The sequence below is a fragment of the Phyllopteryx taeniolatus genome, chromosome 1 (assembly GCF_024500385.1).
Source record: "Phyllopteryx taeniolatus isolate TA_2022b chromosome 1, UOR_Ptae_1.2, whole genome shotgun sequence".
Classification (NCBI taxonomy): domain Eukaryota; kingdom Metazoa; phylum Chordata; class Actinopteri; order Syngnathiformes; family Syngnathidae; genus Phyllopteryx; species Phyllopteryx taeniolatus.
In genome coordinates, this window is record NC_084502.1 from 17,964,129 (window position 1) to 17,977,760 (window position 13,632).

Sequence of the window (13,632 nt, forward strand, 5' to 3'; positions counted from 1 at the left end):
GCAAGAAAAAGTCAACAATAATGAGTAAGTGACAGCCATTTAATCTATCATCTCTGTCATTAGACAGTGACATATTTGCTCCCTCTAAACTATCAAATAAAAAGTTTATGAAGCTGAAAATAGTTATTGTACATAAGACTGGTCAGCACTTTTCTGTAAAAGACACTTCGTTCATATGTAAATACAGATGTAATGATTTTATTGCAATATCAAACAAAGACTGTGACTATGTTGCAATAGCACATGAAAACCTTTTCACTTACTGTAATTTGTACAATTCCTGCTTCAATCATGTCATTTCTAAATACATGTGTTTTCACTTAGATTGGGTACAATAAGTACCCAGAAAAAGTGGCGTGGACATACTTGCTAGCATAAAGTCCCGCTGCCTGTTCAGATGGCAGCTGTACATGCACAGTGTCAGCCTGCTGTAAAGGGAGTACAGCGCTACCTGATGCCTGATCTAGCAAGCCCTTGGTGCACTCATCGTAAGTGTACAGCATGGGCTCATTGTTCTTCATCAGTGCTACCCACACATTACTCCCTTTGCAGTGGACATGGTAAGCAAAATAGTAAACCCCTGGTACGCTGCATGTAAAAACACCACTTTGAGGACTGTAATCTTGATTACTGTTGTGTAAGACCTTGTCGAAAATCACAGGAGAACCAACAGGAGGGAATGGATCGGTGCGCTTTACAGTGAAAGCTGGCATCTCCGAGGCATTTTTACCTATGTAGCCACCATTCCTTGGCTTTTTGAAAACTTGTTGTTGACCACTGTATGGACCAGATACTGGAAGGGTTCGTCCAAGGTCAGGATATGTCGCAGGGGGTCCTGGAGGTCCAGGTTGCCCTGGTTGTCCAGGAAGTCCGTGAGGCCCAATAGGGCCAGAGCTTCCCTTAGGACCAATCTGACCAGCAGGTCCAGGTATTCCCTCACCAGGATAGCCAGGTACTCCAGGAGGGCCTGTTTCTCCTTTTTGACCAGGCATACCAGGAGGTCCAATTGGTCCACCTGGTCCTGAAAGTCCTGGAATCCCCTGCGGTCCCTGGTGGCCTTTATCACCAGGTTGTCCGACCTCTCCTCTTGGGCCAGGTAATCCTGCAGTACCGGGGGGGCCAAATATACCCCTGTTACCTGGTTCGCCTTTGGGGCCGGTTGGTCCTTGAAATCCTCTCAGTCCATGTTGCCCTACCTCACCTATGAAGCCTGGGCGTCCCGGGAGGCCTTGTAATCCTAAATCCCCTTTTAATCCAGGATTTCCTTTCAGGCCACCATCACCATCTTCACCCTTTTGTCCTGGGAACCCAATATTACCTGAGGGCCCCATTGGGCCTGGTGGACCAGGTCTACCACTAGAACCTGTAGGACCAATAACGCCTGGAAGGCCTTCATGACCCTTTTCTCCTTTTGGACCTGGTGATCCAGGAAAACCATTGTGTCCCTTGTGACCCTTGGGTCCTGGAAAACCTTGTTTGCCATAACCAGGCAAACCTTGACTTCCTGGTAACCCCGGAAAGCCTGGTTCACCTTTGCCTCCAGGAAGCCCTGGTTGGCCTGTAAATCCATCCTTCCCTGGTTTTCCAATTCCCAATGAGCCGGGTGGCCCTGGGTGGCCTCTCTCACCAGGTGGTCCCACTGGTCCTGGTTCACCATGAGGACCAGCTTTTCCTAGCATTCCTGGCTGCCCAGGAAGACCATTCACACCAGGTTTGCCAATCCCTGGCATTCCAGCATGTCCAGGTGGGCCTGGTGGTCCACTCGGTCCTTTCAACCCGGACAAACCAGGTATACCAAGTCCTTTTTCTCCTCTGGGGCCTGGTTGGCCAGGAAGCCCTGGAGAACCTCTTTGACCTGGCTCCCCTTGAAGACCCACTTGTCCTGGCAGACCTTGACCTCCTGTCTTTGAGATTCCAGGTAGGCCAGGTGGACCTGGAAGTCCTTGAGGACCAGGAAGACCATTTGCTCCTTCATGACCAGTAGGTCCTGTGTCACCTTGTGGCCCAGGCAATCCAGGTCCACCTGGTTTTCCAGGCAATCCTGGATTTCCTGGTTTACCTATTCCTGGGTACCCTTGAGGACCAGTAGGACCTGCTTTTCCTGGTATTCCTGGCAATCCCTGTCCTGGCAGCCCTGGTGGTCCTTGAGGCCCTGGTGGGCCCTGAACTCCCTGAGGTCCAATGCGGAAACCTTCTCCAGCAGGACCAGGGGGAGGTGGACCTTTGGCTCCTCTGGCGAATGGTTGTCCTTAAAAATAATGAACATTTGGTCATAAGAGGTGAGGATTCAATACAGATGAATAAACAGGCCTAGGTTCTTTAGTGATTATTTCATTTTAAATAAAAAATGTGAGACCTTTGCGTTCTGTCGATAGCCGCTCTTTGCCCAATTCAAATGGAAGCTGAGGGAGCTCCATGCCATACTGTCCCAGTAAAGGCATCTCATTCCCTAAGAAGAGCTGTTGTGGATGGCCATCGTTGTAGTGTGGCTGGGCCTGGTGTTGTTGCGACTTTGTTTTGCTTCTGGAGAATGTGCCACCGCAGGCCAGATGGAACACAGCGATGAGTAGGTGGATGTGATGGAGGACTTTAGGAGTCATATTCTACGGTATAGAAAAAAAGTAAGTACAGTGTATCCTGAAATTATTCACAGTACTTCACTTTTTCCACATATTGTGTGTCACAGACTTATTCCAAAATTGATTAAATGTATTTTTCCCTCAAAATTTCAGAGCTGGAATGATAACCCTATCTGCAGCATCCACCAATCAATTCTGTATGGTAGAGTGGCCCGACCGAAGCCACTTCTCAGTAAAAGGCACATGGCAGCCAACCTGGAGTTTGCCCAAAAGCACCTGAAGGACTGTCAGACCATAAAAGCACAAAATCCTTTGGTCTGATGAGACAAAGATTGAACCCTTTGGCGTGAGGGTTAGAGTTTGGTGAGTTTTGTTTGAGGGGAAACCAGGCACCGCTCATCAGCTGGGCAATACCCTAATCTCAAATCCCTGGTGGTGCAGCATTATGCTGTAGGAATGTTTTTCAGCAACAGGAACTGGGAGAATAGTCAGAATTGAGTAAAGATGAATCCAGTAATGTACAGCAACATCATCATGATGATCTCAGACTGGAGATCTGCTCAAAGATACAGTGTGCCAAACTTGTAGCATTATACTAAAAAAAATACTTGACGTTGTAATTGCTGCCAAAGCTGCACCATTAAATATTGAGCAGAGGCTGTAAATACTTAAGTGCATATGATTTCTCCGTTTTTCTTTTTTTTTTTTTTTTATATTTGTAATACATTAAAAAAAAAAAAAATGTTGTCATTAGGGGATGCAGTGTGTAGAATATTTTCTTTGGGAGGGAATTTCCATTTTGGAATAAGGCTGTAACATAACAAAATGGGGAAAAAGTGAAATGCTGTGAATACTTTCCAGATTGGCTTTTTTTTCCAAGTTCTGATATTTCAACAATTTCAGGAAACAAACTCAACACTGATCAATAAGCAAAATCAAGTTAATTGCAAAAAATTGACTCCTCCAGTTCGCAGCAGCTAAAAATGCCATGTTTACTTACGTTCTGATTTGTTCTCCTTGCCAAGTATCTTTCTTTGTCCACTGCCTTGCCTTACATTAGGTTGCTTCACTGACACGTTTCCAAGGTTTGAGTGGGACAGTGGCCATCTATGGAGTCTGGTCAGGTCTCAACTCTGCCAAAAAATGAATGGCAGGTTCATGATCAACTTGTACCATCTTTACCTTTATGCAGTGATGTACAGTATGTTCTCTGAACATTCTGTCATGGCGATGGATCGGTAGATACATAGTACGGTGCGCACAGATTACATAGAAAGAAAGGTAGATACACACGGGGTTAGAAGAAGCACACTTACTCAGCTCTCAATATAGCACAATTCTGTTGTACAACAATGAAACTACAACTGCAATAATAAACACATTGTTGAATTAGTACTTTTGGTGTCACATTTAGAAATGTGCACTTTTTTGTTTTTCCCATTTTTTTTTCTTTTTAGAATTTCTTAATTCAGCTCTCATTAGTAGATCGTGAAAGTGGTCATAATGTTCTGGCCGGTTAGTGTTTTCAATGTGGACATTGGCTTAATCACTTAACAAGAGTAACAAATCTAACATGGTAAACACTGCGACAAGCATCTGAAGAATATCTGATTTCCAACATAAAGATCCAGCACCATGGACAGAACCCCATACCGTTTCACATCCCTCATCTAAAGATCCTGCTTAGGTACAGGAAAACCAGCAGGGTTAACAAAATGAAGGACAGTGAATGGGAAAATTATACCTGAGAAGCTGGAGAACTTCAAGCCTAAGCATCTGGAAACACTTCGGCTTTTGCAAAAAAAAATTAAAGGTTTGTGATAAATTGCAAGTCTAGATAAGTCAGTGTCATTTACAACCATAATTGACTTGTTACTCATTCTCTTGGAATCTTCACTTTCGCTGTCAAGTATCCAGGTATTCAGTGACTGGAGAAGTAAGTAAGAAGTGTTCCGATAATAAAAACCTTTATCAATTGTATAAGAAAAAAATTTCATTTATATTTTAACGTTGCCCTGCGATTGGCTGGCGAGCAGTTCAGGGTATACCCCGCCTCCTACCCGAAGATAGGTGGGATAGGCTCCAGCACACCCGCGACCCTAGTGAGTATAAGCGGTAAAGAAAATGGATGGATGAATATTTTAACATTCCTAATGGCCATAATAAGTGTGACCTGTCGTTAATATTATATAAAAACAATAAAGTACACTTAACATCACTTGTTGAGGCTGTCCAAAATGAGGCACAAAAAGTCCAATAAATTACATTACAATTATATAATACACAGACACTCAGACATATGATTCCTGAAAATTATGAACTATAAACTGAAACTTAAATAATTTACTACAAGATATTAATATTGTGCATGAAACAAGACTATTGTCGAAATTCTTCGATTTATTAAATACAGGGCTCCACATATGTGGTGCGCATGCGCACAGTAGCTATTAAACGCGCACCAGATTTAAATGTTACTGCTGTGCATTGGGGTACCAACCATTTTGTTGCTTCTTGTTTTAAATTTAGGAACAGACGAGTAGTGTCTTTAAACGAACAAATCTTTTGAGTGAACGTACCGCATGGAACCTCTCTTTCTCAGTTCAGTAGAGCTCAGCCGCGTGCGTTCTCCACAAACGGCGACACTCACGGGGCAGCAAGGGTAACTGAGCGCGCAGGGGCCGCTGACGAGGCGGCAGGTTTCGTGGGCATCTCGGTCTCGCTGCGCATGCGTCAAAATAGGTCTTTACGTGAAATCGGTGCGTGTTGCAAATCAGCTGATCGCAAGATCCCATACTGCAAGTCAGGTGTTGGCAATTCATTTTTTGAAGGAGCCATGTGAGAACCTGAAACGGTTGTCGAGGGCCACACCAACATGCTAACCTTAATTGTGTTAAATATGAATTTGTCTTTTTTTTTTATAAAGCAGTAAATTGTTTTAATAATCAGCTACTTAGCTCTGTTGTTATAATTAGGAAATGAAAAATGCGAGAAACCATTATAATGAGTCATCTTAAAATGATGTTTTTACGAATGTTATCATCACATCACTCTTTAATTAACATTCACAAAAAACATCTATACAGTGACGATTAATGTTTTTTTTTTTGTATCATTAAAGTGTGATGACATTATGAGCACAAACCACTAACTCATGTTAGTCATTCCTAGTTAGGACTCGCAAATCATTCCCGGGCAGAGTCCCCTCTTCCCTCCACCTTGCACACAGACGACACATCAAAATAAAAGCGGCACATACTTTACATTTTATTTTGATCACAAACTGTGGACAGGCCAGCTGTGGCCCGCGGACCGAACTTTGCCCAGATGTACAATAAGTCTTTAATTTGATCTATGAGGCCTGTGGGTTAGGAAAAAAAATTAGAACCAAGCTCTGATTGTCCTTTGAGAACCAGACCAAAATTATGTGCACCCCTGAGTCCAAACTCTGACAGCATTTGGAAGTTAACAGTTCTTGTCCTTCACTTGCATCATCATTCCTTTATACTCAAAGAGCAGCAAGTTTGGGAAATACAGAAACTTTAAAAATGTGCAATGACAAGTAAGACAGCAGAGCTTTGAAAGGCATTTTTACCTGAAACACATGTTAGACCTGACATCCAAGAATGTATCAATGTGAACTGTCTGAAAGAGAACAGCATGTCTCCATCAGGACCTACAGCATCAATCAACCTCATTTGTTATGGCCAATATATGCTAGAGTCCAGAATAAAGCTCCCTTTATTTCTTTGCATGATGTTGATGATCTGTCATATTTTGCAAAAAAAACCAAAACAACAACTTGCAGACGCCTTTATAACCCCAACATGATGCAATAGACTTTACCAGTTCCAGATGGACTACTTAAAAAGCACAGTCTTTGGAGCATTTGCTTGGAGCTCAGAGTACATTTGACATGCAACACTCAGCTGATGGTAACAAGAACCGCGGCCAAGACATCTGGGATATGCACCTCTGTGTGTGTACGCGAGTGCTCTGGCCAGCTGTATTTTTAGTGGAAAGGAGCACAACTCTATATTTCAACTCTATTTAAGTACATACATCTTTGATGATGCCATTTTAAAACAGCATTGAAAGTGAAAGCGGTCACAGCTTGCATATCATGTAAATGGTAAATGGGCTTCACTTGTATGGCGCCATTCTACCTTCAAGCTACTCAAAGTACTTCGATATTGTTGCTTTTACAAGTCTGACGAGCCAAGTGGCATGTGTTTTATTCCAGCTCCCTTCAACCACTGGCGCGGAAATATACGTAGGCTACATGCACATAATTGCACGGCAAAACACACAGAGGGTGTCTGACTTATTAACAGAATTTCCTTGAAGTGCCGGGAACCGCAAGTCACCTTACGTCTAGCCACAGTTTTTTTTTTCAGACAAATGCCAACAAGCAAATTCATTGCACTGCACATTTGGCACCCATAATTCATTGCCAGAACCTCATGTGGTTGCTTTGTCTCATATTTGCACTGGGTCCCAAAGGTACTCCGCCGTGTTTTACGGATTTGATGGGCCAAAAATAACATGCGATCAGTGAAATTATGGGAAATTCTGAGGCTTATAGTTTGCATTTGTTTAATTCTAGATTATAAACTTTGATTTAAATATGCAATACAAAGGAGCTATTGTCCAGGGCTAATTGTTTTTCCACACTGCAAAGAAGCAGCTGGTTACAATACAATACCAAATCTAAATACAAAATCTAATTGATTGCTAAATTGGAGGAAGAAAATTCATAAGCAAGCAATCATTGTTTTTATTTTTCAATGTGGGTTTTATTTTTCTGTTAATTGTATGGATGTGTAACACAAAGAGCAAAATGATGTGGTGCTCCTTCAACACTATTTTGAATGTTTGAATTTTATCCATCAACTAATTATATTTGAAGAAACTGTGCTGAGCACCCATAGCTACTGAGCGTCATTGGCGTACACTTTGGGCTGTGCTGCCTGTCAACGGATTACAGATGTGAACTCTCTCCTTTTAAAAATACAAACCACACTTCAGTTGTACAGCCAGGTCCACGATCCCTTTCCTGCATTGCTTCCCTTCCTGTCCCCGTCGTGTCCAGTCCTGTCCTTCCCTCACAGGGTGTCGCACTAGTGACCCATGCAACACTCGAATCCAATGTGTCATTGTACTAGTTATATAATGCTTTACTTTCCTCATCTTGTTTACAGCTAGTGCTTTGTCTTTTGTTGTCTTCTTTTCTTATATTATTTAGTTACATTTTCACTCTCCTTAGTTTTTTCTGTCACTCCCCTTTAAAAACTGTTCTGTTCGACTGAACAACTGTAATTCTCAATAAATATCCATCAGAATACAAAGAAACCACAGTGGCATTTTAAAAATTCCACTGTGACACAGTAAAACTGTTCCAGCATAAAAGGGATACAGATCTTCATTTTTGCTTGACCTAAACAAAAAACTAATTTCCTGAGCCGTCAAGCTTTGTAAAACATGTCAAACTACTGAGTTTATGCAACGTGCTGCAGCATGAAGGTGACACCGGACCAGTTGCTATAACAAGATATGACAACCTATAGATCGGAATCGACCAGTGGTGAGTGGTTAGGGCCAGCAAGGCCTCAAATTTGGCCTAAACACTATCGGAAGTGCTGATCTACATTTTCAACCACAATTCTAATATTTGTTCTTCGATATTGTATTTATTTATTCCCAACAGTCTCTTCTCATTTTGTAGAGTTTCTCTTAGCTGCACTGCTTCCAGTACATATATGTGGATGTTAGATTTGTTTGTTCTTTCAGATTTTAGCCTGTATGTGTTTTTTGCCATTGCAATCCAATCTGCCAGGGGCCTTCAGAATCAGGACTGCTGGCTCATGTAACTTTAACCACAGTGGACCTTCGATAAAACGGACCCCAATATGACAGATATCGGATAAAACAGACCGTCGGGACTGAACAATATGTCCAAAAATAGTTTCCATTTGTCACTTGAGCTGCCGTTAACAAAGTCTGTTAGTTCCAGAATTGGCCGCTGATGTTTACTGGCGCTGTAGTGCAATGCAGGCAGAGAATGGGACTGATGTATTTTCGGTTCACAGGTATACAATATTACGAGATCAAATTTCAAAAGACGTGGAGGGCATGTGATGATGCACGCAGAGAGAGAGAGAGAGAGAGAGCGAGAGAGAGAGAGAGAGCGGCATGGTAGCATTGTTAACTGAGGAATACAAAACAAGTTTCTGGAGTCTAGAACATGCTATATTTTTGGTACAGTAAAAGTCTTTTTTTTTTTTTGTCAAGCTGTTCGCCTCTGGCAACAGATTTGAAACCAGGAAGCACAGTAATTCCTCGCGACTCATGAAAGCGACACCCCTATGATGAGTATTGTACATCAACAATGTCACCATGACCAAGCACGACATGGTAAGTTTGGATAAAATGTGAAACTTTCAAACATTTTCAAACTTTTTTTGATTATTTCCAATAACTTTGTGCTATACTGGGTGTTTTTGGCTACGAAGAAAACCTACAAAACAATAATTTTGTACCAGTACTGTACAGTAATACGGGTGCGTATGGCCTTGAAAAAGTGCTTCAATGTAATGGACAAACGGCTACATTGGACGACACCCGGCCCCTATTAATCCATTCTATCGAGGTTGAACTGTAAATGATTCTTGATGCTTCTTTAACCAATCATATTTCAAATTCGCCTTCACAAGGCCAACAAGCTGGCCCGCGATTATGTCAGCATTTTTCTGTCACCCTGATTGGTTGGTCAGAGCACAATTTGTTACAGTCAACTTCATCTGTAGCGATCTGCACACATTAACACATTTAATAATCAGCATATTTGGTGAGTATTATGTATTTTATTTAATAAAATGGATGGATGGATGTTTTTAAATAAATAAAATGTTATTATATAAATATTGATTGCGAATGTCCAGATGATGTACATGGTACAGTTGCATGTTTTTATACTGTATTGTGTTTTTGTATAATATTGATGGTTTTTATAATTGCAATGCGATAGTAGGTGGGTAAATCTCTCTACCACACTCTCTTGGCTTTTGCACCACCCAGAGAATGACGATTCTCCCTCTGCTATGAGGCTAAATGTTCCTACAGTTAAATACTGTAATTACGGTGTCTAATAGAACACAACATGCTCGATATCTGCGAAACACAAGGATGAGATGATTACAAACAGAAATTTTCCAACCAAACTTGCAGGAGAGGAGCATTTGTATGCAGCATTTCTATGTAGCAAGTGGGAGACAAGAAAGTGGTGCACAGACACATGGTGGTGGGATCAAGAAGCACATTCTCTCCATGCTACATCAACATTTCCTGTCAGGAGGCGGGAGCGAGTGTGGGGCACAGTACAAAGACATTAAGAAGGCACCAAACATAAAAGTCTGAAGGAATCGTCTGGTCCCCCTTTGCACCCGTTAAAGACAAGGGGCACCTGTCCAATAATAGCGCAACAGCAGCTAACCTCCAGGATGACATGTTTTGAAAAATGTATGGTTAGTATTCTCTTTTGTGGTGCTCATGAGCTCTGTGGATGTTCTTGAATCAAAGCTCCAATTCAAATCAAATCAAGCACCAAACAACAATTCATCCCAATCAATGCACAGAAGGACAAACCAATGTACATTGAGCTAGCAGCTGCACAAACAAAAAGGTATACAGACAGTGTTACAGACACAAACGTTTGGCAACTTGTGGGGCCTGCATGATGACCACTTCACATTCTGGATACAGAAAGAATGTAGTTTTGCAGCCACAAAGCCACACTTATTAGTCGGTCAGTCTTTTCTCAAGATTTTCAAACTTCTGATGCATTTCAATTGTCTGCACTGTTTTGCTGGCAAAGAGACAATGCAGAAAATAGGATGCAGCTGCCAGACATGCCAATAACACACACACAAAACAAAAAACAACCTAAAAACAAAGTGGTGATGCACCTCTTACCGTCACGTGTTGTTGCTATACAACTGGGTGGATGTCGCTCAGAACTTTGATACATACTGGTGAGGCTTTTATGTGCAAGAGGGAGGAGCTGCATGAGGAGAGGAGGGAGCCCAAATACAAAGAGAACCACAAGATCTGCTAAAGGAAGAAGGCGCAGAGAACGGACAACTGCGGAAAGGCAGTCACAGTGCTGTAATCTACTTCGGTTTGCCTCAATTTACATTAAGTTGCTATTAAGTTGTTTCCGTTTACATAATCTAAATCTGATACAAGATACAAATCTCTGCCTATACACAATACAACCTTGCGTCATGAAGCCAAATAATGTAACCAGTCTTTTCGTATCTCTGTATGATCAATTGCAATTATACAACATTGCAAATTAACTTGGATCATGAAAATCTCTCTGTAGTGTTCATCAAAATTCACAAAATGCATACATTAATCCAACTGTATTCTACTATGTATGCGTGGGTAATGGAATAGCTGATGAGTGCATGTGATCAAAATGACATTTTATCAAAAAAAAGAGAAAGGAAAAATGCTCTTTGCAAGCCAGACGATGTAATCTAGTCTAGTCTGGTTTGCAATCCATGTGCAATTTTACTGAGGGTTTGAACTTTTGCTCAACTTGTTGCCTATTTCAAGGTGTCATTTCCCACTCTGAACAGCTGGTTCACATTTAAGTAATATTTTGTTGTTGTTGCTTTTTTATTTCACTTCCGCCTCTCCAGGAAGAAAACACGTCTGCCAATTTGCAGTCAGAAAATAGTTGCACCATCCAGCAAAACTTGATTATTATTATTTGATTATTACTTGATTATTTCCCTGTATCCATCATTTGTATGAGGGTGTAGCAAACGTAGCACATGGCAGAGACAACATGATCAGCGGGGAAACTGTCACCTCACAGCTATGCATACCCGCAGTTTGTTCCAGTTTTTTTTCTCATGCAAAGCGATATATTGACATCTTGTAGAAAAGGCTACAATATTGTTAAGTGCAAACTATACTTTAGTCTCCACCTTTTTGTTAAAACACCAAACCTGTAAATGACAACAACAACAAAAATACAAATTAGATTAGTGTCCCGCGATCCTAGTGAGGATAAGCAGTACAGAAAATGAATGAATGAATGATTTGCTGTTCACATTTGGTGCTAAGGGTGATGGCCTCATGTCACTGATGGTGTAGTGGTACGCTCGCCTGACTTTGGTGCAGGCAGCGTGGGTTCAGTTCCCACTCAGTGACGGTGTGAATGTGAGTGCGAATGGTTGTCCGTGTCTATATGTGCCCTGCGACTGACTGGCGACCAGTTCAGGGTGTAGTCCGCCTTTCGCCCGAAGTCAGCTGGGATAGGCTCCAGCGTCCCGTGACCCTAACCAGGATAAGCGGTGTTGAAAATGGATGGATGGATGGGTGATGGCCTCTCTTTTGTAGTGCACACCAGCCTCCACTAGAGGGTCATTTACTGTGCAGGACTATTGAGACTGAGGCCTTCTAAGGGCAAAAATAAGGGGAAATTGGCACTGATTGCTCAAGATCAATTTCCGAGTCTTCCCAAAGTCCTCACTCTGTTGAGCAAGGCACTAAACCCTCACTCACTTTGACATCTCTCCAAACTGAATTCCCCCTTATGGGAAAAATTAAAGGATTCATTTATTTTGGCCAATACATCAGGTAAGAAAGGGAAATTATGACATCAGAGAAATATAAGCTAGTTAACTCTGAAAGAAAACATGTGGAGGAATTCAGCTACAAGGTCAGTGAGAAAATCATTAGATAGAGTTTCACAGTCATTACATCGCCTCACTGTTCTTTTGTCTGCAAGTTTCTCTTCACATTTAGACACCCAATCAAAACAGGAAGTGCGTTCAGAACAGGCCCACGGAAAATAACCTGAAAATCGTTCCAATTTCTACAGTGGACGTAACTTCCCCAATGTGTAAAGCATCAACGTGAACTATCGTGTCCTGCTCAGCCGCCCTGCATATCTTTTTCTCCTTCTTAATAAACAGGATAGAATCAAGTGAGAAATCATCGAAAAACAGATGAACAAAACAGGATCAGTGTTCTTGGATTATAGCCACATTACGGAGCATCTGTTAAAAACTTCCCAAAATAAACAATAAGCTAATTCCTCATGACCATATAAGTAAAACAAGTATAAATGCCTGACATTGCACAGGTTCTAATTAAAAGTGTATTCTAGTGATATGATCCTTGCGCCATTTACCTTGGAGCATGTGTCTGTATGGCTCAACACATTGTAGCTACAGCGGCTATAAAAAGTCAACACCTCCCTGTTCAAATGTCGGGTTTATTGTGATAATAAAAAAGATGACCAAGATGAATAATTTCAAACCTTTTTCCACCATTAATGTAGCCTATAACCTGTACAACTCAAAACTTATCTTTTTGACAGAGGAAGTAAAAATAAACCACCAAAATAATGTGGTTGCACAAATGTGCACACCCTATAACCTATCCTATAACTAGGATTTGGCTGTGCTCAGAATTAACCAATGAAATTCAAACTCATGTGAAATGAGAGTCAGCACACATCTGCCAGCATTTAAAGTACCTCGGAATAACCCCAAATAAATATCAGCTGTTCTATTCGGCTTGTCCTGACATTTATTTTGCTTCCGAGCAGAAGCCTGGTTTTGCGTTCACACTGACTGGTATATTTAACTGTTCCAAATTCCCTACACCATGTCTAAGACCCCAGTTACAGTTGACGAAAAACAGCCCCAAACCGTGATGCTTCTTACCTGGCCACCACCATGCTTCACTGTAGGTATGGTGTTCTTTTGGTGATAAGCATTGTTGTGTTTGTGCTAAACACATCTTTTGGCAATATGGCCAAAACGTTCAACGTTGGTTTCATCGGACCATAACAAATTCTCCCAAACATGTGGTAAAATGTGTGATCGTCAGTGGGCCCGGATCCCAAATATAATAGTGTAACTCCACCTTCATGACCAATTTGGTTGATTGTGAGAGTGTCTTGTGATTGGTAAAAAACAAGGATGCAAGAGGTGAATTTGTGCACATTTGGATCGTTTATTGATTGACACAC

At 41.6% G+C, this 13,632-nt stretch overlaps 1 protein-coding gene across 1 annotated transcript; it reads right to left on the reverse strand.

The window, feature by feature from the left end:
* Nucleotides 1–20: 20 nt before the first annotated feature.
* Nucleotides 21–10,647, reverse strand: LOC133479773 (collagen alpha-1(VIII) chain-like). The gene is made up of 4 exons (XM_061777156.1): nucleotides 10,551–10,647; nucleotides 3,580–3,712; nucleotides 2,357–2,603; nucleotides 21–2,248 (listed from the first exon to the last, which is right to left on the reverse strand). Exons 3-4 carry the CDS (start codon nucleotides 2,598–2,600, stop codon nucleotides 321–323), a joined length of 2,172 nt encoding a protein of 723 aa, XP_061633140.1. The 5' UTR covers nucleotides 2,601–2,603; nucleotides 3,580–3,712; nucleotides 10,551–10,647; the 3' UTR covers nucleotides 21–320.
* Between the last annotated feature and the right edge of the window lie 2,985 nt (nucleotides 10,648–13,632).

What these genes read in the sequence shown, in the direction of transcription:
- LOC133479773 (XM_061777156.1), bottom strand. Translation starts at nt 2,600, where the DNA reads ATGACTCCTAAAGTCCTCCATCACATCCACCTACTCATCGCTGTGTTC. An exon ending in GCTATCGACAGAACGCAAAG is followed by an intron (nt 2,249 to 2,356) that starts GTCTCACATTTT and finishes ATTATTTTTAAG; the next exon opens with GACAACCATTCGCCAGAGGA.